The 25,269-nt window shown below is 40.7% G+C and overlaps 1 protein-coding gene across 1 annotated transcript in view; it reads left to right on the forward strand.

The window, feature by feature from the left end:
• Positions 1-304: 304 nt before the first annotated feature.
• The window catches only part of iqsec2b (IQ motif and Sec7 domain ArfGEF 2b), a 119,378-nt gene continuing 94,413 nt past the window's right edge, over positions 305-25,269 (forward strand). Inside the window, exon 1 of the mRNA XM_057821980.1 lies at positions 305-1,161. Within this exon, the coding sequence (XP_057677963.1) occupies positions 896-1,161 (266 nt within the window). The 5' untranslated portion in view covers positions 305-895. The remainder of the gene's footprint in view (positions 1,162-25,269) is intronic.

A 25,269-nucleotide genomic window follows, 5' to 3' on the forward strand; every position in this document is an offset into this window, starting at 1 on the left:
GTATTTTATTTGAGCAAAAAACAATTTGTCACACTTCTGTGGGCCACGAAAAATAATACAGCAGGCCCGATTTGGCCCCTAGGCTGCTACTTTGACACCCCAGACCTGTACTATAAATATTTTCCGCCAAAAGCAGGGATCCAAATTCCACTGACGGATTACTCAGAATTACATAACAGTACCATTTTACATGAAAAGGCTGTACAGCGGAAGTCATGTCCTCCCTGTCTTTTATTGTGAAAGTGCGGAATGCTGATGATGCTCAACGTGGGTGGTCTGGAATCCGCACCGAACAAGGACACTCGCTCCGCAGCTGACGAGGCGCGCGCGCGCGGGCGGACGGACGGAGGAGCGGGCAGCGCTCCATTTTGCGCACGTGACGCAAAAGTAGCGGAAAACAGACGGTGCGTGCGCAGGGGTTTTTTTGCATTTGGAATGAAAAGATGGAGTCTAGCACCTGAGGAAACGCTATGGACGCGCTGAGGCAACTTTACCCATTACTTTGCGTGCCGTGAAGACGCACGGAGCCATGGGTTGAAGCGTCTCGTCTTCAATGTGCATGGGAGGGACTTGATGAAGGGACCCGAATCGTCTTCTTGAATTGATTCCTTAAAATCTTGGAAAATGGCAGCCAACTATGAGATAACCAAGCAATTCCAGTGCTATAAGTATAACACCATTTACCATTTACCATTTTTCTTCAAGCCAGTGCAGGTTGAAAAACGCGCCCTCGAGATGTTCTAGCCGTCGCTCCGCTTCTCCGCTTTGAAGACATGTAGTCACCCGACGAGCGTCGCCCACGTGACTCCTTCATAGAGTTCATCCGGTCCGGGGTCCTCGCGACTTCCTCCCTCCCCCCCACTCATCTGGGCTGGCGGGGGGGGGACGGATCCGGATGATGGAGGCCAGCCCGGAGAGCCCCAACCGGGCGGTGGAGTACCTCCTGGAACTCAACAACATTATCGAGAGCCAGGCCAAGCTCCTGGAGAGCCAACGGCGCCGTATAGAGGAGCTGGAAGGACAGCTGGAGCGGATCAGCCGGGAGAACCGAGAGCTCCGACGGGACGACGGGAAGCGGCCTTCGCTCCCCGCCGAGGGAGGAACCGTCCGCGGGAGGTTGAGTCGAGGTCTCTCCTGCGGGGAGAAAGACGCCGGAAGAAAGTAAGTTGGGGGGAGTGGGAGGGGCGTGGCCTGTTTCACTTGTGGCAGGTGCGTGTTTTGGCGGGAAAGTCAGCAAACGTGCTGAAAAAGAACAAATCAGGGGTGTCGATGTGGCGGCACGGGGGCCAGATCCGGCCCGCCATATCGTATTGTGTGGCCCACCAAAGTCAATCTCAGGAATCAACTTCGTGTTTTTTGTTAAAAAAATAATAATAATAATAACAATTTACGTAAAAGATCTTAGTCCTAAAAATTGAAGACTAGTTACAGTTTTTCCCATTTTAAGAAATAAAATAATTGAAAAAATAAAGTTTTTATTGTTTTTTATTACTTATTTATTTATTTTTATTTAAAATATATAATTATTAAAAATTGTGAATGAATAGAAATGGAAATATTGATGAAAAAACGATTTTTTAAAAGATTTTTTTTAAAGCATATTTATCATTTTCTCCTGTAATGAAATCATTTTTATTTTTTTAATGATGAAGAAATAGAAAGAGTACTGTTTAAATTAAACCCAAAAGTGGAAAAACCCAGAACGTTTACAAATTGTTTCCTTTTTGTTTGTAAAAAATTCTAAATAAATAAAAATGAAAAATAATGAGGGATGTCCCAGAGCCGATCACGTGATAGGAAATTGGGCCGTTCACGCCATTTTTGAGAAGATCAGAATCAGGTGAAAAGGATCGTGTTTTAAATTTGTATTTTTTTAAAAAACTTTTTAAGACCTTTTTCCGTCGATACCCTTTTTTCGGGTATTGACAGCTTCTTAAACTCAGCAAAATCAGGTGACTCAGATTCGGGTGCAAAAATATGCGATCGGGACATCCCTAATACACGCAGTACCCGGGTTACGACGTTGCCGCCATTTTGTCTCCAGTAGGTTTTTGTTGGTTTTTTTTGTTTTTTTGGGACGCGTAAACAGTAATTTATTGTACCTCACAGTCATACGCGGAGATTAAGGGTGGAGCGGGGGGCATAGCCCCCCACTGGTGGCCTAAAATGTCATTCAATATAATTGACTTTCCAAAATATGAATTTGAAACTGAGACTTTGCCGGTAAAATGTTGTCTATAAAAAGTTGTAAAGCGATAAAACAAACAACAAAAATGAATGAAACAAAAATATTTTTATAATGGGTCAAAATTATTTTTCAAACAGATCATGTCACTAGCACCTTCGTTTATTTGCTTTGCTTAAAAAAAAAAAAAAAAAAACACCTGATGACAGAGGAGGCACGATGGATATACGTAATTTTTACAAGCATAAACATATATGTTCCTGGCTGGAATATTCAGTCATGCGGCATCTGCTTCTCCACTCGGTAAGACAGAAAAACGCGCGCGCTCACACATGCACACACACACATAGTTGGGATGCCTATATTTACGAGCATGGGCTAAACTACAATCTGAGCATATATCTTGTAAATTAATTTCATTGCTGACACTGCATTTCGGGGTCATCAACGCTCTTTCCGACAGTCCCGACACTGCCACAAAAGTCAAACTCTGCCTATGCTCACAGAATCTTATTTTTTACTTTAGTCCTAAAAGTCTCAAATGTCCTCACTATATGTGAAGTTGTTCAGCTTTACAGCAGCAAACAATGCAATTATGCTTTTTGAAGCTTTTTACTTCCTTAACTTTTGACAAAATGTAAAGCTGTAACACACATATGCACACTAATGTTCAAAACAACATACATTTAAACAATAAAACACTTGACACAAAACAACTGGTGTTGAAACGTCCATCTAGTCTGATCAGTATGTAAATTTGGTAGATTGAATTAGCCTAATTTGCCTAACGAAAGTCCTCTAGCGTAAATGCTACGAACGCGGACATATTTACAATTCTCATAAAAAATGACTCATGGCTGAATCCACAAACTGTAGCTCTAAACTTAATTGCAAATACACAAATATATATTAGCTTAAACGACTTACAGCCTTATTGTATATCTGGAGCCGCAAAAAATTAAAAGCTTTATATAAGCCTTATAATGAAGGCAACACATGCTGTATGTATCTATGTTACCTTACTATCAAAATTACTGTTAGCTACAAATACTAGTACATAATGAGCCTTCATGATTAACCCTTTAACACCTTGGATCTATTTCGTCCGAATTTGCATGCCTTTGATGTTGCCTTCATATTTCAAAGAAAGAATAGTTCACAATGGCCTGGTTAGTTCTCTTTTTTCAGGACATTATAACATTCATGTCCAAACTATTGTTTTCTTCACTGACCAATTATAATCAACATTTTGGACCCCAAAAGATAACACTAATATATATATATATATATATATATATATATATATATATATATATATATATATAGCATTTTTTTATTTTATTATTTATTTATTTATTTATTTTTGGTCAAAACTTGTAATGATGATGTCCCATTGACAACCAAACATGCTCAACCCACCGTTTTGAAGCTTGATAATATTTATTCAATTTGTTAGGATAAACATTCAACAGAAAAAAAATTAAAACTCAATAAATTTATATTTGATAATTCAATAGAAACAGCAGTTATGGTAATCCGCGTTTTTGTTCTTTCGGTCAAAACAGGTTGTAACAGTGTAAAATAGTGAAAATATACACTCACCTGCCACTTTATTAGGTACACCTGTCCAACTACTCGTTAACACTTAATTTCTAATCAGCCAATCACATGGCGGCAACTCAGTGCATTTAGGCATGTAGACATGGTTTAAGAAAATCTCCTGCAGTTCAAACTGAGCATCAGTATGTGGAAGAAAGGTGATTTGAGTGACTTTGAACGTGGCATGGTTGTTGGTGCCAGAAGGGCTGGTCTGAGTATTTCAGAAACTGCTGATCTACTGGGATTTTCACGCACAACCATCTCTAGGGTTTACAGAGAATGGTCCAAAAAAGAAAAAATATCCAGTGAGCGGCAGTTCTGTGGGCGGAAATGCCATGTTGATGCCAGAGGTCAGAGGAGAATGGCCAGACTGGTTTGAGCTGATGGAAAGGCAACCCCCCGTTACAACCAAGGTAGGCAGAAGAGCATCTCTGAATGCACAGTACGTCGAACTTTGAGGCAGATGGGCTACAGCAGTAGAAGACCACGCCGGGTGCCACTCCTTTCAGCTAAGAACAGGAAACTGAGGCTGCAATTTGCACGAGGTCAGAGGAGAATGGCCAGACTGGTTTAAGCTGATAGAAAGGCAACAGCGACTCAAATAACCACCCGTTACAACCAAGGTAGGCAGACGAGCATCTCTGAACGCACAGTACGTCGAACTTTGAGGCAGATGGGCTACAGCAGCAGAAGACCACACCGGGTGCCACTCCTTTCAGCTAAGAACAGGAAACTGAGGCTGCAATTTGCACAAGCTCATCGAAATTGGACAATAGAAGATTGTAAAAACGTTGCCTGGTCTGATGAGTCTCGATTTCTGCTGCTACATTCAGATGGTAGGGTCAGAATTTGGCGTCAACAACATGAAAGCATGGATCCATCCTGCCTTGTATCAACGGTTCAGGCTGGTGGTGGTGGTGTAATGGTGTGGGGAATATTTTCTTGGCACTCTTTGGGCCCCTTGGTACAAATTGAGCATTTTGGAACGCCACAGCCTACCTGAGTATTGTTGCTGACCATGTCCATCCCTTTATGACCACAATGTACCCAACTTCTAATAGCTACTTTCAGCAGGATAATGCGCCATGGAATCATCTCAGACTGGTTTCTTGAACATGACAATGAGTTCACTGTACTCAAATGGCCTACACAGTCACCTGATCTCAATCCAATAGAGCATCTTTGGGATGTGGTGGAACGGGAGATTTGAATCATGGATGTGCAGCCGACAAATCTGCACCAACTGTGTGATGCCATCATTTCAATATGGACCAAACTCTCTGAGGAATGCTTCCAGCACCTTGTTGAATCTATGCCACGAAGAATTGAGGCAATTCTGAAGGCAAAAGGGGGTCCAACCTGTTACTAGCATGGTGTACCTAATAAAGTGGCCGGTGAGTGTATATATCATCTAACACAAAAAGGGTTTGGAGGATATCTCTTTGTGAAGTTAGGTATTGCACCCATCACCTAAACAAAAGTTTATACATACAATCAGGCCTCTAGAAACACACATCTACATACAAATTTAAAAGAGTGACAGTTAAAAAGAATTAACTATAACACTGAAAAAAAAGTATTTTCAAAAATATTGACAATAAACTAGTTCAGTTCGAATTAAGTTCACCAAATTAAAACAAAAAAATATATTTCCCTCCCCCATCTTTTGTGACATCATTTTTGAAAAAGCTCCTGTTAGCCACTCGGGCAGCACTAATGAGCCGCATACGGCTTGAGAGCCGCAGGTTGCTGACCCTCATCAGGGAATGCCTACCTTAGTCTGCAATTCTGTTTGTGTCATCACAACCAGAATTGATAATCATGTCTAGCTTTCTAGCGCTAGCTGGCTAGCACATGTTGGCAGAATGGCAACAAGCAAAAAGCACGCCATGCTCACAGCTCATTCTGGGTGTGACATCATCTTCTGGGTGGAGATTTTTTTGTGGGCGGGGCCAAAGCAGCTGAGTACCAAAGACTAATTAACATCTAATTTCATGATTAAGCCATTTCTGTCACTTTTTCTGAATGGTTTTGTGTCCAAAATAGGATCTGCTATCATTTTGAAGTCCTTTTGTCACCTTTCATAGCACCTCTAAATACATTATTGTAGGAATCCATCTTGTTTCAAAGCAAAACCTTCATTTTAGGTACGTTTTTAGTTGGTAATAGACATATCACTTTGAGACTCCTGGGTTAGAGTCAATCTTCTGTCCACCGGGGATTTCCCTTCTCATCCCAGTAGAGGTCTTCGTCATGACACCCAAGAACATAAGAGCTGGATGGCTGTCAAATACCGTGACGCGTTGCTCCCCTGTAAAGTCGAGCCGAGCGCGAAATAACAAGGAGGAAACAGGAAAGGGCCACCATCCTGAAAGGGAAAAGGTGGAGCGCATGCTGACTCGCCATCTGTCAGAAGAGTGGCAGTGGAGGTCAGCCTGGCCTGGCCTCGCCTTCTTCAAACCGAAGCTGCTTTCGCTGTTATTCCGAGGCCATATGACTCACTCTTTTGGGGGTTAGCGATAGCGCTTTACCGCAGTACATGCAGAAATACTTGCATGTAACAACAGTGCAAGAACTTATCCAACTCTAAGGCTACGTTAGCACCACAAATTCTGTTTTCTTGCCCGTATGCAACATACATCTCACATTTTTCCCGCTGTATAAAGGATTCAATCAACTGTCCAATGCCTGAAATGTGCTCATTTAATCATATTTCTCTATTTTTGTAGTACTTAGCCAAGCTAAAGCTAGTTTAATTGTTGTATAGGGAAGTTGTGCTCTGACAAAAGTTCTGTGTTGTGTAAAGGGTCCGTGAATGGAACTTGACTTGGGATTGAAATGCATTAGTTTTTCTCTTTTGTAATTAATTACCATATTTTCTGGAATATAAATCGCACTTTTTTTCATAGTTTGGCTGGGCCTGTGACTTATACTCAAGTGCGACTTACCTGTTGCATACCTGTCAAGTTGTACGGTTTTGGCGTAATTTGTACAAGTGAGTACTGATTTTTAAATGTGTACGCCGTACGTTCAAAATCTGTACGTTTTTCGTGCATTACTTTTTTTTTCTCCGAATTATGTCACCGTTTCGGCAACGAGACAATGTGCGTTACTATGCATTACTACGTTGGTTGAATGACCCGAGAAAAGTCAGAGACACGGAGAGAGAAGAGTGTTTGTTGTGACGCTGTAGCAAACGCGATTCTAGGCTAGATGGCTCCAATATTTCCTGACTGTAGCCGACAGTCTACTATCTACGCCTAGATATCACATGGATATAGAACTACATACGAAATGACAGACTCGGCGGTGTTAGTAAACAGCCGCCATATTAAAGCAGTAGACTTCTCAGAAAGGCTCTGTTGTAGTGAACCTTCCAAGCGAATCTAAATAACTTTTTATCTAAAATACTCCTAAATCGGCAAAACATTGAGTTGAATCTATCTTTCTAAAACTTTCACATGTGGAAAGTAGACAGAAGGGAAGTAATGCAAAAATGGAGCAATTTCAACAACTTTAACAGTTGATTCACAACATTAAATGACTTCCAAACATAGCAAAGGTTACTATGTTTTTTTTTTTTTTTTTTTGGTTAAAAAAAAAACGAAAAAAAAAACATGAAGGGTAACACCAGTTACTTTGCCAAGTAACTAATTACGCTTACATTCAGGTAACTGAGTTACTAACTCAATTACGTTTTGGGAGAAGTAATTTGTAACTGTAATTAATTACTTTTTTAAAGTAAGATTAACAACACTGGTCATAAAGATGAAGTCTGCAGAATGAAAAGTGACAAAAGCAGAGATTTTATTCTGCCAATTTGTTGCCGAACACAATTTTTCCTGCAACTGTTGCTGATCACGTCTCAGAATTAGCAAAAGAAATGTTCCCTGGCTCAAAGATTGCATCGGTAAGTTGATTTTATCAATTGACCTATTTAATTTATAATTGGACCCGCTAACAAACTACCTTCAAGTCAAACTGAATTGCGAGCTGAAGTGCCATGAAGTGCAGCCATCAAGACATGATAGAAATTGCCAAAAGTGCTACATACAATTATAACAAAAGTCACTGTTAAATTTTAGGAATCATGATGTAGCTGAAGATATTGATTGTTCTTTGATTGCACCAGGTTATATGTTTTATATATATATATTATATATATATATATATATAAAACCAATAAATTCATATTATTTTAAAAATTGAGTTTTATTTTTGTTTCATATTTCACGCTATATACAACGTTGTAAGATTAGTCACCAACTTGTAAGGGCATACGTCACTATTTGTAAGATTGCCTTTGGCCTCGGGTTGACAGGTATGCTGTTGATACTAACAGTGGTATGAAAAAGTATCGTAACCTTTTGGAATTTCTCACATTCCTACACAAAATCACTATCAAATGTGTTGTGATCTTTGTCAAAATCGCACAGATGAAAAAAACAGTGTCTGCTTGAACTAAAACCACCCAAACATTTATAGGCTTTTATATTTTAATGAGGATAGTACGCAAACAATGAGAAAAGGGGGAAACATAAGTATGTGAACCCTCTGCTTAAGGAGACTTAAAGAGCAATTGAAACCATTTTTTACCAAACAATTTAAGTCAGGTGTGTGCCCAATCACTCATGAGTGGTTTAAAGCTGCCCTGCCCACTATAAACACACACGTGGTAAGAATTGTCTTGATGAGAAGTATTTTTTGATGTGCATCATGGCTCGGAGCTCTCTAAAGACCTGCGATCAAGGATTGTTGATTTGTATTCTGATTTCTTTGCCCGTATGCGACAAGCATCTGATATTTTCACTGGGTATAAACAGTCATATCATATGTACAGTATCCGATGCCTTTTCATTGTGCAATGAATTGTGCTAATTTATTTGGAGTTCTCCATTTCTGTAGCCATTAGCTAAATGTTTAGTCTAGTTTAATCAGTGTATCGTAAAATGCGCTGACAAAAGTTCCAAATGAACATCGTAATTTGGCGGCCATTTTGCATCAGGGCCGTTTGGTAGATATAGCATTATCGTCAATACAACGTGTTCTTTGAAATAACTCTCAAACAACTTTTCAAACAAAGATGCAGTAATTTTGCCACGTTAATACGTCTTGTAATGAACCAAAACGTTTGTAAAATCATTACGAAATCAGCAATTTGAGGATATTTTTAGTGAAGAAAATCACTCACCTTATATCAGCTAAAATCGAGCTTTCTGTAGGCGTCCTCTGACGCAAGATGGGCGCCGGTTACTAATGCCTCTGAGTCCAAATTTTTTACATTTCTAGTTAAAAAAAGACCAAAAAATCCACAGGAAGTGACCTGGAATTGAACCTAAATAACTAGGAAGTGACCCAAAATGAACAGGAAATGGCCTAGGAATACCGTAAAATTAACAGGAAGTGACATGGACCTAACTGAAAGTGACTCATAAATGTGCCAAAATTAACTTCGCTTTATGTCAGCTACAATAGAACCTGCAATAGAAGTCATCTGACACAAGATGGCCGCCAGTTACCAACGCCTCCGAACATGCCTTTTCTCAGTTCTACTTCTTTACTAATGTAATATGTGAAAATGTCCCAAAATAATTAAGAAGTCAACCTAGAATTGAACCTAAATAACCAGGAAGTGACCCAAAATGAACAGGAAATGACCTAAGAATGCTGCAAAATCAACAGGAAGTGACACGGAATTTACTGGTCGTGACACATAAATGTGCCAAAATTTACGAGTTCAGTTTACATCAGCTACGATAGAACCCGCCAGAAATGTTACCTGACGCAAGATGGCTGCTGGTTGCTAATGCCTCAGAGTCAAAATTTTCGCACTTCTACTTCAATGTGAAAATGGCTCAAAATCAAAATGAAATGACCTTAAAATGAACTTAAATAACCAGGAAGTGACCCATAAAGAAGAGGAAATGACCTAACTATCCTTAAAAACATAACAGGAAGGGATACGGAAAATACCGGAAGTGACCCATAAATGTGCCAAAATTAACGACTGCAGCTTACGTTATTTACAATAGAACCTGCCATAGAAGTCATCTGACACAAAATGGCCGACTTTTCTCTGTTTTACTTCTTTATAAATGTAATATCCATGTGGAAATGCTCCAGATCATCGAGAAGTCAATCTATAATTGAACCTAGATAACAAGGAAGTGACCCAAAATGAACAGGACGTGACATAAGATTGCCTCAAAATGAACAGGAAGTGACCTGGAATTGAACCTAAATAACTAGGAAGTGACCCAAAATGAACAGGAAATGGCCTAGGAATACCGTAAAATTAACAGGAAGTGACATGGACCTAACTGAAAGTGACTCATAAATGTGCCAAAATTAACTTCGCTTTATGTCAGCTACAATAGAACCTGCAATAGAAGTCATCTGACACAAGATGGCCGCCAGTTACCAACGCCTCCGAACATGCCTTTTCTCAGTTCTACTTCTTTACTAATGTAATATGTGAAAATGTCCCAAAATAATTAAGAAGTCAACCTAGAATTGAACCTAAATAACCAGGAAGTGACCCAAAATGAACAGGAAATGACCTAAGAATGCTGCAAAATCAACAGGAAGTGACAAGGAATTTACTGTTCGTGACACATAAATGTGCCAAAATTTACGAGTTCAGTTTACATCAGCTACGATAGAACCCGCCAGAAATGTTACCTGATGCAAGATGGCTGCTGGTTGCTAATGCCTCAGAGTCAAAATTTTCGCACTTCTACTTCAATGTGAAAATGGCTCAAAATCAAAATGAAATGACCTTAAAATGAACTTAAATAACCAGGAAGTGACCCATAAAGAAGAGGAAATGACCTAACTATCCTTAAAAACATAACAGGAAGGGATACGGAAAATACCGGAAGTGACCCATAAATGTGCCAAAATTAACGACTGCAGCTTACGTTATTTACAATAGAACCTGCCATAGAAGTCATCTGACACAAAATGGCTGACTTTTCTCTGTTCTACTTCTTTATAAATGTAATATCCATGTGGAAATGCTCCAGATCATCGAGAAGTCAATCTATAATTGAACCTAAATAACAAGGAAGTGACCCAAAATGAACAGGACGTGACATAGGATTGCCTCAAAATGAACAGGAAGTGACCTGGAATTGAACTTAAATAAACTGGAAGTGAAATGAACAGGAAATGTCACACAAAAATCACACAGAATCAACTGGAAGGAACCCCTAAATTCAACACTCCATCTTTGGAATGTAATTGAGTAAATTGATTCCAACGAAATTTACTTGAGTAAAAGTAAAATGACAGCTTTTCTAAAATACTATAAAAAAAAGAAAAAAACTTGTTTGTTACTTTACACCCCTGGTTAGCAGCTATAATTCATCTTTGCTAGTCTTTGGAGTTTTAGTTGCTTTTTCTTTTTTGGGTGTGTTTGCGTGCAGCTGCTGCATCTAAACAAAGCGTCTCCTCGACACCCCGGCCAGCGGCTCTTTTTTGCAAACAGCTGTCTTCCCGCGTCCTTGCCGCTCTCGCGTTAATGGCACGGTGAACAAAGCCTAACCCTCGGGCCGACTCGGTATCCTTAAGTAGCAGTGTGCTTCACCCTTAATAGGGCACTCATTGGCTGCCATTCAAGGCGCTAGATGTCCAATCCATTTGGACAGGGAACTCGCAGGGGCTAATGAGCCATGGAGTTCATTGACCCCTCCCAGTCCAAATGAATTGGACATCTAGAGGGCCGTGGGCAGAAGAAGGGTGTGTTTAGGATTATTGCCTGCTTGTGGATTGGACAGGAGGATTCGGGAGTTACTGTTGTCAGGGCAACAAGGGTTGTGGATTTTGCTCTTGGAGTCTTGTCAGTCGTGTTCTCCAGTGTTCCTTGTGTTGGGACAGGGCGTCCTGCCATTTGTTCTGGACTGTCCGGGAGAACTGATTGCAAGAGTTGGTGGTTCAGACGTGGGCTTGTCAGCGTCAATCTTGCTCAGTCAGTTGCATGACGCACACGTTGGGCTTCCGTGATAAGAAGGCGTCATGTATGTCTTATGACCAGTGTTGTCACGGATTACTTAAAAAAGTAATTTAATTACTGATTACTGATTACACCTCACAAAAGTAATCTAGTTACTTTACTGATTACTTTATTATCAACGTAACTAAGTTACTTTAAAAGTAACTTATCAGTTACCTTTTACCAATTTTTTTCCTTTTGCTGCCTCAGCATAAAAATAACAGAAAAATGTCATCGCGTGTAATTGCGTTTTTCACATAAGGCTTAATCTTTGAGTTAGCGGGGGTTTAATTAGTCGACCACCATTGACTCGCCCTAGCCTAGCCATTCCGGAGCCCTAAAACTAACAAATAACTGACAAACTGCACAAAATTTGTTGAAAATCAACTCCAACGACTAATTAAACCCCCGCTGACTCCAAGATAAAGCCTAATGTTAAAAATTCTGAACATCCCCTTTTAAATAAAGACCTAGCCGTTAAAATGTTGTCTCTAAAAGTTGTAAAGCAATAAAACAAACAACAAAACTTCATGAAATGAACATAAATCCTAAACGTAGTTTTCATAATGGGTCAAAATCATTTTCCGAACAGATCATGTGACTAGCCCCTTGGAGACTATCCTTTGCTTTGCTTAGCCAAAACTATATATATATAATGGCCAAAAGTTTGGAGACACCTCAAAGGTGGATACTTTGAAGAATGTAGAACACAAAACCTGTTTTCAGTTATTTCACTTTTTTTTTTTTTTTTTTGCCATTCCACATGTTCGTTCATAGTTTTGATGTCTTCAGTGAGAATATACAATAGTAGCAACAATATATAAAACGCAAAAATTATAAAGTGTGTCCAAACTTTTGACTTTCGTCTATAAACTCTTAACTATAAAATGTACATAATTACACATATTATAAAGGCTGGTTGCAAACTTTAGAAGTGCTGGCTGTCTCATTACCTGTCGGCTTTGTCTCGAGTTTTTTTCGGGACGCGTTGTGCTGTAATTCCAAGTGCTTCCTTCTTGAATTGGATGTCGAGTACAGTGCCTTGCAAAAGTATTCGGCCCCCTTGAATCTTGCAACCTTTCGCCACATTTCAGGCTTCAAACATAAAGATATGAAATTTAATTTTTTTGTCAAGAATCAACAACAAGTGGGACACAATCATGAAGTGGAACAACATTTATTGGATAATTTAAACTTTTTTAACAAATAAAAAACTGAAAAGTGGGGCGTGCAATATTATTCGGCCCCTTTACTTTCAGTGCAGCAAACTCACTCCAGAAGTTCAGTGAGGATCTCTGAATGATCCAATGTTGTCCTAAATGACCGATGATGATAAATAGAATCCACCTGTGTGTAATCAAGTCTCCGTATAAATGCACCTGCTCTGTGATAGTCTCAGGGTTCTGTTTAAAGTGCAGAGAGCATTATGAAAACCAAGGACACACCAGGCAGGTCCGAGATACTGTTGTGGAGAAGTTTAAAGCCGGATTTGGATACAAAAAGATTTCCCAAGCTTTAAACATCTCAAGGAGCACTGTGCAAGCCATCATATTGAAATGGAAGGAGCATCAGACCACTGCAAATCTACCAAGACCTGGCCGTCCTTCCAAACTTTCTTCTCAAACAAGGAGAAAACTGATCAGAGATGCAGCCAAGGGGCTCATGATCACTCTGGATGAACTGCAGATATCTACAGCTGAGGTGGGAGAGTCTGTCCATAGGACAACAATCAGTCGTACACTGCACAAATCTGGCCTTTATGGAAGAGTGGCAAGAAGAAAGCCATTTCTCAAAGATATCCATAAAAAGTCTCGTTTAAAGTTTGCCACCAGCCACCTGGGAGACACACCAAACATGTGGAAGAAGGTGCTCTGGTCAGATGAAACCAAAATTGAAATTTTTGGCCACAATGCAAAACGATATGTTTGGCGTAAAAGCAACACAGCTCATCACCCTGAACACACCATCCCCACTGTCAAACATGGTGGTGGCAGCATCATGGTTTGGGCCTGCTTTTCTTCAGCAGGGACAGGGAAGATGGTTAAAATTGACGGGAAGGTGGATGCAGCCAAATACAGGAACATTCTGGAAGAAAACCTGTTGGTATCTGCACAAGACCTGAGACTGGGACGGGGATTTATCTTCCAACAGGACAATGATCCAAAACATAAAGCCAAATCTACAATGGAATGGTTCAAAAATAAATGTATCCAGGTGTTAGAATGGCCAAGTCAAAGTCCAGACCTGAATCCAATCGAGAATCTGTGGAAAGAGCTGAAGACTGCTGTTCACAAACACTCTCCATCCAACCTCACTGAGCTCGAGCTGTTTTGCAAGGAAGAATGGGCAAGAATGTCAGTCTCTCGATGTGCAAAACTGATAGAAACATACCCCAAGCGACTTGCAGCTGTAATTGGAGCAAAAGGTGGCGCTACAAAGTATTAATGCAAGGGGGCCGAATAATATTGCACGCCCCACTTTTCAGTTTTTTACTTGTTAAAAAAGTTTAAATTATCCAATAAATGTTGTTCCACTTCACGATTGTGTCCCACTTGTTGTTGATTCTTGACAAAAAAATTCAAATTTTATATATTTATGTTTGAAGCCTGAAATGTGGCGAAAGGTTGCAAGGTTCAAGGGGGCCGAATACTTTTGCAAGGCACTGTATATAGCTGTCGACAGTCTTTCTGAGCCAGCGCAGAGTTTGCAACGCACGGAGATATTTTTGTCATCTTTACTGGACGGATTTGTGAAGTAATGGTTGTATCTCCAGTGAGCAAATGCAGCCGTTTGTTGTATCTCTCCGGCTCCTTTACTGTTAGCATCCTGGTAGGCAGCCACTAGCCAGGCTATGTTGTTGACCGCCGTGGCAGACGGCGCACGCACAGGCGTGAGATGTGATGTCACTCCCAAACTCAAGCGCAGTATTTTCTTTTCAAATGCTCTTCGTACATGACTACAATATTCTTCATTCTACATACAGTATGAGGAAACAACAAAATAGTAACGCACAGGCACCGAGGTACTTTAATCAGATTACTGGCTTGGAAAAATGAACGCGTTAGACTGCTCGTTACTGAAAGAAAGTAATCAGATTATAGTAACACGTGACAACACTGCTTATGCCCTAGAGTATATTCTGCTTGTCTTCCTTAAACTATGGTATCAGTGCTATTTATTTTATATTGGGTGTGTTAGCGTTACATAAACAGTCAAACAGTAAATACGAGAAAGGATGCTATTCCCTGATTGATTGTATGAAGCGTCTTAGAATAATGCAAACAGTTAGATGGTGCCTATGAGAAAAGATGCTGTCTCCTTCACTTTGGATGACTTCCTGTTCATTTGGGGCATTTACAGGTCTCTTCTTGTTCATTTTGGGTCACTTCCTATTTATTTTGGGGCATTCCCGTGTACTTCCTATTGACTTTGAATGACTTCCTGTTCATTTTAGAGCATTTCTGTATCACCTCCTGTTCATTTATGTCCACTTCCTGTTCATTTGGGGCATTTACAGGTCACTTCCTGTGCACTTTGGGTCACTTCCTGTTGACTTTAGGGAATTTCCGTATCGCTTCCTGTTCATTTTGGGTCACTTCCTGTTCATTTTGGGGCATTCACGTGTCACTTCTTATTGACTTTGGATGACTCTCTGCTCATTTTGGGAATTTACAGGTCACTTCCTGTTCATTTTGGGTCACTTCCTGTTGACTTTAGGGCACAGGTGTCAAACCGATTCCAGAAAGGGCCAAGTGGGTGCAGGTTTGCTTTCCTACCAATGAAGAGGACACCTTTTCACCAATCAGTTCTTTTAAATGTGTAATCAGTTAAACTTTGTCAGGTGCTGCTTGTTTCAGTAGGAAGTTCATTGGTTAAACTCTCTGCACGGTATCGGTTGGAAGAAAATCCAGCACCCGTTTGGCCCTTTCTGGAATCAGTTTGACACCTGTGCTTTAGGGAATTTCTGTATTGCTTACTGTTCATTATGGGTCACTCCATGTTCATTTTGGGGCATTCACGTGTCACTTCCTATTGACTTTGGATGACTTCCTGTTCATTTTAGGCAAAACAGGTCACTTCCTGTTCATTTTGGGTCATTTTGTGTATATTTTACGGCATTTCCGTATCACTTCCTGTTCATTTTGGGGGATTCACGTGTCACTTCCTATTGACTTTGGATGACTTCCTGTTTATTTTGGGGCTTTTACAGGTCACTTCCTGTTCATTTGGGGTCACTTGTTGATTTAGGGGCATTTCTGTTTCACTTTCTATTCATTTTGGGGCATTCACGTGTCACTTCCTGTTGACTTTGGATGACTTCCTTTTTATTTTGGGGCTTTTACAGCTGACCTCCTGTTAATTTTGGGTCACTTCCTGTTCGTTTTAAGGCATTTACGTCTCTCTTCTTTTTGACTTTTGATGACTTCCTGTTAATTTGGGGCATTCACCGGTCACTTCCTGTTCATTTTGGGTCACTTCCTGTTCATTTTTGTCAGCTTTCTTTCCTATTCATTTTAGGGTATTTCTGTATTCCTTCCTGTTCATTTGGGGACAGTCACGTGTCACTTCCTTGTTCATTTTGTATTATTTCCTGTTGATTTTAGGGCATTTCCATATCACTTCCTCCTTATTTTGGGTCACTTCCTATACATTTTAGGGCATTTCCGTATCACTTCCTGTTCATTGGTCACTTAATGTTGAGTTCGTGGAATTTCAGGGTCACTCCCTGTTGATTTGAGGTCACTTTCTGTTGATTTGAGGTCACTTATTGTACATTTTGGGGTGTTTTCTGTAGATTTTAGGGCATTTCCAGGCTTTCAAAGGTCATTTGGTCATATTGATTTTGAATGACTTCCTGTTGATTGTGGGGCACTTACGGGTCACTTCCTGTTGATTTTAGGTCACGCTCTGTTGATTTTAGGTCACATATTGTACATTTTGGGGCATTCTGTGGTCACTATCTATACATTTTGGACAGCTTCTCGTTGATTTTAGGCAGTCTGTACCTGTACATTTTGGACCATTTCCCATTGGTTTTACCAGGTCACTTCCTGTCGATTTTGGGGCATTTACAGATCACGTCCTTTTGATTTTTGGGTGACTTCCTGTTCGTTTTGGGGCATTCAGGTCACTTCATGTACTTTTTGGATATTTCCTGTCGATTTTAGGGCATTCCCGTTTCAGTTTATGTTCATTGGTCACTTCCTGTTGAGTTTGTGACATTTCAGGGTCACTTCCTGTGGATTTCAGGTCACTTCCTGTTGATTTTAGGTGACTTACTGTACATTTTGGACAGTGCAGAACGCAGGAACGCAGAGTACATATGACAGTGCAGGGATGACGAGACGGGTACAGGTGCTGGAACAAACACAGAAAATGGTGCTGAGAACAACACGCAAATGCCCATTTGCCATGTTGTGGGACTTACAAGCCTCAATTTCAGATAGTAGCCATGGTATAAATGTTATGTACAACAATTTACAGTTATTTAGGCTATACTCTGCACAGCACGGGCAATTGCCCACATAACCACAGGTGGGACTGACAGTAACGTACAGTCTACCTTGTAAAATATTTTTTTTAAAAAACAAATCAGAGATTGCAATAAATAACACAAAACCCATTCTTTTGTGAGTTTCACCCCCCCCCCGTCTTTTCTGGCCCCAAAGTTCCCGCCACCTTACAAATTGTGCGGCCCAAACCCGAATTTCCCATAAGGGTACTATCCTGTTGCTTCAGCTGTTGGTGGTTCACCTGGCTGACTGCTAGCGCTGTAGCTGGCCCCCACTCCGGGTGGCGCTGAACCTGACCAGCTGCTGCCACGGTAGCAGCCTCCCGCCCCGGCTTGGCTGGCTGTCCGTGAACCTGGCTAGCTTCTGCGGCGCCAGCCTCCTGCTGCACCCGATCCTGCCCGTTAGCACAATCGCTGCAGTTGACCTCATCGGTTGTTACTTTTCTGACTCGTTTTGAACCATCTTCCTTCTTTTTAAAAAAAGGCAGTAAATGCAACTGTCTTTTTGGCATGTTGAAATACCGTTTCATCCTGGCTGCTTGGTCCACAGATGCCGCAAATTTCAAGTTTTTTTTTTTTTTTATATCAGGGGCATGATTTGTTGGTCCAGCTCTTCAGCTCATCAACAAATCTCCGTCTCTTTCAAATGACGTTAAATTTTTATAAACAACATGTGATTCTTGGGATTTGTTCTGTAAATGAATTTATGCATATTATTTTATTTTATACATTTTATATTATTATTATTTTCTATACACGAGAGGTGCCGGATCTGCCCAAATAAGTCCCGGAACACAGGGAAGCCAAAATCAAGAGGTGCCGGATCTTGTTCCGGCAGGATCTGGCACAAATTAACCCCTGATTTTGGGGCATTCTGGGGTCACTAACGATACATTTCGGAAAACGTCTTGTTGATTTTAGGCAATTTCCGGGTCACTTCTTGATCTTTCCTTTCTTTCTTTCTTTCTTTCTTTCTTTCTTTCTTTCTTTCTTTCTTTCTTTCTTTCTTTCTTTCTTTCTTTCTTTCTTTCTTTCTTTCTTTCTTTCTTTCTTTCTTTCTTTCTTTCTTTCTTTCTTTCTTTCTTTCTTTGTTTTGTTTCTTTCTTTCTTTCTTTTATTTTCCCTTCAGGCATGACAAATCCAACAAACATACAGCATTAACTGTATACGTGTTTACAATTAATTCAACCCAAAAAGAAAAGGGCAAACGGGAGAAGCCGAAGCTTATTGAGACCCGCCCCCAGTATACCATAGGACGCCGAGAGTATCATATAAACAATTTTTGACATTCAGATTGCGTAGTGATTACAAGGTTTTTTTTTTATTTTTGTTTTTTAATTTAACCATCCCCCTTGATAGTTCATTTTCCCAATAGTCCATTGTCGATCGTGTCCATGTGATCGTTATGGTGATTAGATCCAGTACATTAGTTCATAATTCAGTGGTTAGTTTATTCAGTTGATTCGATCCAGAAAATAGGGAATAGCTTAGGACCGATGGCAGGCTGTGTCCGCCACCCCCCTTTCGTCGACTTAATCCTCGTCGCAGTTTTCGTTCCTTGCTGCCTCCCGACGAACATTCATCTCAAGGTTGCGCAGCTTCGTAGTAAGTTGCATCGCCATTCAGGTTGTGGCAGTGTTGGATGTCGCCAGGTCATTCTTCACCTGTAATATATCATCACAGGCCTTGTTGAGGCTGACATTCACTCCAGCGATAGCACTGACCGCAGTAGTTGCCAATTCCACCGATTGCTATTGGCTATCCAAAACTTTGATGATGTTCCGACATCAAGTGTACTCCAAGCCCCTGCAGAAGAATAGCACTCCTTAGTGCTTTACTTTACTCCATAGGTGAGATTAAAATTGTCAAAATCCTTTTTGTAAAAAAAAAAAAAAAAAAATCCTTTTGGTGCTTCTAATTTAAATTTCGTTCTTCTTCTTCTTTTTTTTTTGTTTTTGTTTTTTTATGGTTTGGATGCCGTAAATATTCCCTTTTTTTTTTTATTTTTTAAATTATGGAAAATGCCATTTTACATAGATAGATATACTCATAATTATTTAAAATATTATTATTTATTTTCAGTTTGTCTTTAATGTGTTTACAATTTTTAATGAACAAAAAAGAGGGCGAAATCAGAAAACGTTCTCTTTTTTTTATTATTATTTATGATTATTTTAGCCTTCTTAAGGCAGGCGCAACGCTAAATGCTAATCACCACATGAATCCACAACATTATATGAGCCTTTTTTTATTCAAAAGTACAATTTTTCCACTTTCTGAAATCTAATTTGAGCCACAGAGCGTTAAAAAAATATATGATTTTGTTAAAAATATCCCATCCATTCCCTCTCCTCTCATTGTGCGGCTATGACTCAGACGAGCTGCGCTTTTCTAGCGTTCTCCTTTCTCCGGCAGCGGCGGCGGCGGGCACACTTAACGTGACGTGCCGATTGATTGACACTCCAGTCATAGAGGAGGGGGCTTTGGATTGCGGGAAAAGTGCGCAACCGTTGCTTTCTCCATTTGGAGCCGCCATCCAAACGTTGCAATGCTGCAACACATGAGATGACTTCATTTGAAAGGCTGCGTATGTGTGGGAGGGAGGGAGAGAAGGAGGCAACCTCAACGTGGGCGCTCTTTAGACACTATGCCTTCTTCTCCTCCGCTTTTGCACTCCACGTACAATATATACTGTATATTTTTAAATGTACAAAAATGAGTAAATAAGAGAATATTTACTATTAACTCATTGCCTGTCATTGTCATTGCCACATCATGACACAGCTCAACATTGTTATCATCACAACAAAAATAATTGAATTACTGTCCCATTTCTGTATTTGTTTTACCGCCGCTAGACACACTAAACACACTGGAGTTAACTCTCGTAGCTGGTGGGAAACGTTCATGACAGTGTTTAGTAACCCTTAATTTTGTATAAATGTGAAATCATATTGGAGGTGTTGCCGTATTCCTATACCAATGACTTTTTTTCTACAATGGGGGAAAAGTTCAGTTGTTTCACCTCCTCCGGCCATCCTGCAGCGCAGCTGACTCTCTGAGCAACAACCGGAGGGGGAGAGGTAAGCTCTGCAGCTGCAAGCGAGGGATTTCTACCTTTGGGACATACAAAATAGCTAATACCGTAGGGACAGTATGACGGAACATTTCAATGGTTTTGAAACCGTGACGTTCATACCACGGTATACCTTGAAACCGGTAACCGGCACATGTCTAGATGTGACCAATCAACAAGAAATGACCCAGAAATGTCGTAAAATCATCATGAAGTCATAAATGACCTTGAATATTCTAAAATCAACTGGAAATAATACAAAATGTACAGTTAGTGACCTGTAAATGCCTCAAAATGTACAAGAAGTGACACAAATCAACAGGAAGTGACCCAGAAATATCCTAAAATCAACAGGAACTGGCCAATGAACAGAAAACGACCTGAAATATCGTAAACTCAACGGGAAATAATACAAAATGTACCGTTAGTGACCTGTAAGTGCCTCAGAGTGTACAGGAAGTGACCGGATGTCAACAGGAAGTGACCCAAAAAGGCCCTAAAATCAACAAGAAGTGACCAATGAAGTGGAAATGACCCGGAAATGACCTAAAAGCAACAGGAAAAAATATAAATTGTACACTTCGTGACTCGCAAATGCATCAAAATATACAGGAAGTGACACAAAATCAACAGGAAGTGACTCAGAAATGGCCTAAAATCAACATAAAGTGACCAATGAACAGAAAATTACCTTGACATTTCCTAAGATCAACTGGAAATGATACAAAATGTACAGTTAGTCACCTGTAAATGCCCCAAAATGTACAGGAAGTGACTGAAAATCAATAGGAAGTGACCCGTAAGAACCCAAAAATGAACAAGGAAGTGATCCCAAATAAGCCAATTTAATGACCCAAATAAACCACTTTACTACCATTGAATATGACATACGTCCAGTTCATTTACAGGTCACTTCATGTTGATTTGGGGGTATTTACAGGTCACTTGCTGATTTTAGGTCACTTCCTGTTCATTTTGGGGCATTCATGGGTAATTTCCTGTTGATTTTGGATTAGGGTTCCTGGTAATTTTGTGTCATTTACAAGTCACCTTCTGTGTATTTAGCTCAAATTCAAGTTAGCTTCAAAATCTGGTCACTTCCTGTTGATTTTGGGTCACTTCCTGCTAGTTTTGGGGCATTTAAAGGTCATGTCCATTTTTGGACATTCCTAGGTAACTTCCTGTAAATTTGAAGGCATTTGCAAGTCACTTCCTGTTGATTTTGTATCACTTCCTGCTAATTTCGTGGCATTGACCTATTGATTTAGCTTCAAATCCAAGTTACTTCCTATTGATTTTGGGCAACTTTCTGTTAATTTTGGAAAATTCTGAAGGAACATGCCCTTTTAGCCAGGTTGCCGGAATCAGTTTCAGTTTATTCACACATCATCATTTAAGGTACACACAATACATGGTCATATACAAACAGTAAGAAAAGGCTCAAACATAGACAGAAAATGGCGTATGATAAAACCACTAGACGCTTGGAACCTCTCTTCGTGAATGACAATGTAAGGATCGAAGGACTGGATTGTTGGGACAGAAAAGCTACTCTGCTCAGTGAAATCAATCAAAGATCTTTCATTGTTGAGACAGATGGACACAGATTGAGAAGATATAGGAGGAGTCTGTTAAATGCTCATATGGCTACAGAGAGTCCTTCTAAGGATGCTGGTGCTAAAAAACGAGGTGACACACAACCATCTGAGCTTCCTGTATCATCTCCAATGACAGAACCACTGAGAAGATCTACTCGAATGAGAACGCCACCTGAAAGACTTATTGAAAATGTTTGAAATGTATTACTACATGGTGATATGTTGAAGTGTATATTTGCTAATTGTTCAACTAAACTAAACGTTTATGGCCATTTGAAAATTTGAATTAGCAGGTTACATACAGTGTATCACAAAAGTGAGTACACCCCTCGCATTTCTGCAGATATTTAAGTATATCTTTTCATAGGACAACACTGAAAAAATGACACTTTGACACAATGAAAAGTAGTCTGTGTGTCGCTTACTGTATATATAATAGAATTTATTTTCCCCTCAAAATAACTAATATAGCTATCAATATCCAAACCCCTGGCAACAAAGATGAGTACACCCCTTTGAAAAAAACGTACATCCCGAATTGTCCAAGTTGAGTACTGCTTGTCATTTTCCCTCCAAAATGTCATGTGACTCGTTACAGGAGTGCTGTCAGCATTGCTGCAGAGATTGAAGAGGTGGGGGGTCAGCCTGTTAGTGCTCAGACCATACGTCGTACTCTACATCAAATTGGTATGCATGGCTGTCACCCCAGGAGGAAGCCTCTTCTGAAGACGGTACACAAGAAAGCCCGCCCGTCTCATCAGAACATAGGACATGGTTCCAGTAATCCATGTGCTTTGTTGACATGTCTTCAGCAAACTGTTTGCGGGCTTTCTTGTGTACCGTCTACAGAAGAGGCTTCCTCCTTGGGTGACACCCATGCACACCAATTTGATGTAGAGTGCGGCGTATGGCCTAAGCACTAACAGGCTGCTCAGACCATACTCCATTTTGTCAGTGTTGTCCCATGAAAAGATATACTTAAATATATGCAGAAATGCGAGGGGTGTACTCACTTTTGTGATACACTGTATGTTATACAACACCGCTAGCTTTGGAAGGGGAATGTAATGATAGCTGTGCTACGAGTGCTACGCCCTATAGAGGGCGCTGTCTCTATTCTTATGTGCTTGTTTTACTTATTGTACTTTTCTTAGATCATGTGGTCACATGAGAATAAAGCTAGCAGCTCACAGAAGCTTGCCACACAATGTTCCAGCCAAACCGCCGGAACCGCGCTAGCGCAATTCTGACAACCTGGGCTGGTGGAACTCCGAAAACCTGGCCAAAAGGCCAAACTCTGCGCGCTCACCTTAGTCTTAACCCCTTGTACTGACTCAATTTTAAAAGCTGGAAAAAGGCTTCGAAACACAATTTGACAATTTATTCCAAGTCGGCAGCAACATACAACCCAAAGAGACCGAGGCGAGGAGGCAAACTGGATCCAGGGTCACCATATCACAAGTCAACAAAAGATTCCCGAGAAAAATGACAACGATTAGTTAAACATTCCGTTTTTTAAAGGATCTGGTGAGGCAGGCTGTGGTCAGGAAGAAGGGTGTGTTTGGGTGTTGTTTATTCTCTGCGTGGATTGGGCAGGAGGGTTTCAGGTGTTACTGTTGTCAGGGCAACGAAAGTTGAGGATTTTGCCACCTCAGCGCCACGTAAGTGCTGAGTGTCAACTTCTCAGTCACGGGTTCCTCATTAGCAGATGTTCCTTGTGGCAAGACAAGATGTACCACCATTTGTTCCGGACTGTCCAGAAGAGCTGATTGCGGGATTTGGTGGTGCAGACATGGGCTTGTAGATGTCTTGCCTATCAGCTGCTTGTTAGTGTCAATCTTGGTTAGTCGGCTATTTGACGCGTGCGTTGGGCTTCTGCATTTGGAAGGGGTACTGTATCTGTTCTGCCCTTATCTGGCCGGTATTTTGACGCTGCATATTCTACAGCCACCGTTAGTTAGTGTTAGACACACTAAGCCAAACGGTTTCTAATCGTCATATGCTATTGTTTAGCCACAACTGGATTCATTACCTGATTACTTTTCATCCTTCACACAGCCACTGGAAATAGAAATGTTGCTTAATCCTTCTGCAGGTTACCGGGGGATTGATTTTTTTATTGTTTTGATGATTTTTATGACACTGTGCGGGTGTGCGCTGGAAACGCAGTCTTCCTTAAGGCAAAACACTACCGCTTTTGTCCACCGGGGTCGCTAAAATGTGTGCTTTAAAGTGTTGCTTTAAGTAGTCATTCTTTGTATATTTAGGTATTTCTGGTGACGCGTTGTGAGGCATTTACAGTTCACGTCCTAATAATATTGGTCGCTTCCTATTGATTTTGCATCAATTCCAGGCCACTTCCTGTCAGTTTTGGGTCACTTCCAGTTGATTTAGCTTCAATTCCAGGTCACTTCTTGTCAATTCTTGCTCACTTCCTGGCTGTAAACTCGCATCTTTTAGCGGCACTGACAGGCCTAGGGGGTTAAAAAATTGTTAAAAATATCAATCATGACAAATGAATTCAAGAGAACAAACTTGTCGACATCAAACATTGAATTTGTACAGTACATGACATCACTAATGAGCGCTTTCCTAGCTGGCAAAATACAGGGAGCGGTTACCGTGGGAACGCTGTTGGCTCTTCTATGAACAACTCTGTGGGCGAGAGACAACGAGAGAGGGAGAGAGAAAGGGGAGGCGACGGGTCAAGACGACCACGCGGCTCAGACCCTCCATCACCCAGTTAGCAAAGTGCCACCGTGGCAGGTGACCCGGCAACCCGGGATACTTCATTTGGCAAGGCGCCACGTGTGCTCGGCCTTTCAGGTGCCTCCTCGTTGTCCGCCCACGCGTGCGGCCGCGCTGTTGCCAAGCAGCGGGAGACTCCGAGCGTACTGTTGAAAGTCAATGCACGGTGGAAACCTAACAAAGGTGGGTAGCCGAATAAAAAATGTACTCAAGTAAGAGTACAATTACTTCAAAATAATATTACTCAGGTAAAAATCAGTCATCCAAATAATTCACCCAAACCAAATGCAAGTGACCAGAAATCAACAGGAAATGACTTGGGATTGCCCCAAAATCATCAGACAGTGAGCAGTAGAGTGCCCCATAACGAAGAGGAAGTGACCTAAAATCCATAGAAAGTGTTGAAGGAGGCTATTTTCTTTCTTTGTCCTTTGCGTGTTCTTTGAACTTCAGGTGGTGAGAATGCTGGTAAATGAGAGGCTGGAGATGAACAGAATATTCTGGGTACAGATGTGACACAGACAAGGGCTGTGATCTCGCAAAAGTACAAGGAAACAC

This window comes from Corythoichthys intestinalis, chromosome 2 (assembly GCF_030265065.1).
Source record: "Corythoichthys intestinalis isolate RoL2023-P3 chromosome 2, ASM3026506v1, whole genome shotgun sequence".
NCBI lineage: Eukaryota > Metazoa > Chordata > Actinopteri > Syngnathiformes > Syngnathidae > Corythoichthys > Corythoichthys intestinalis.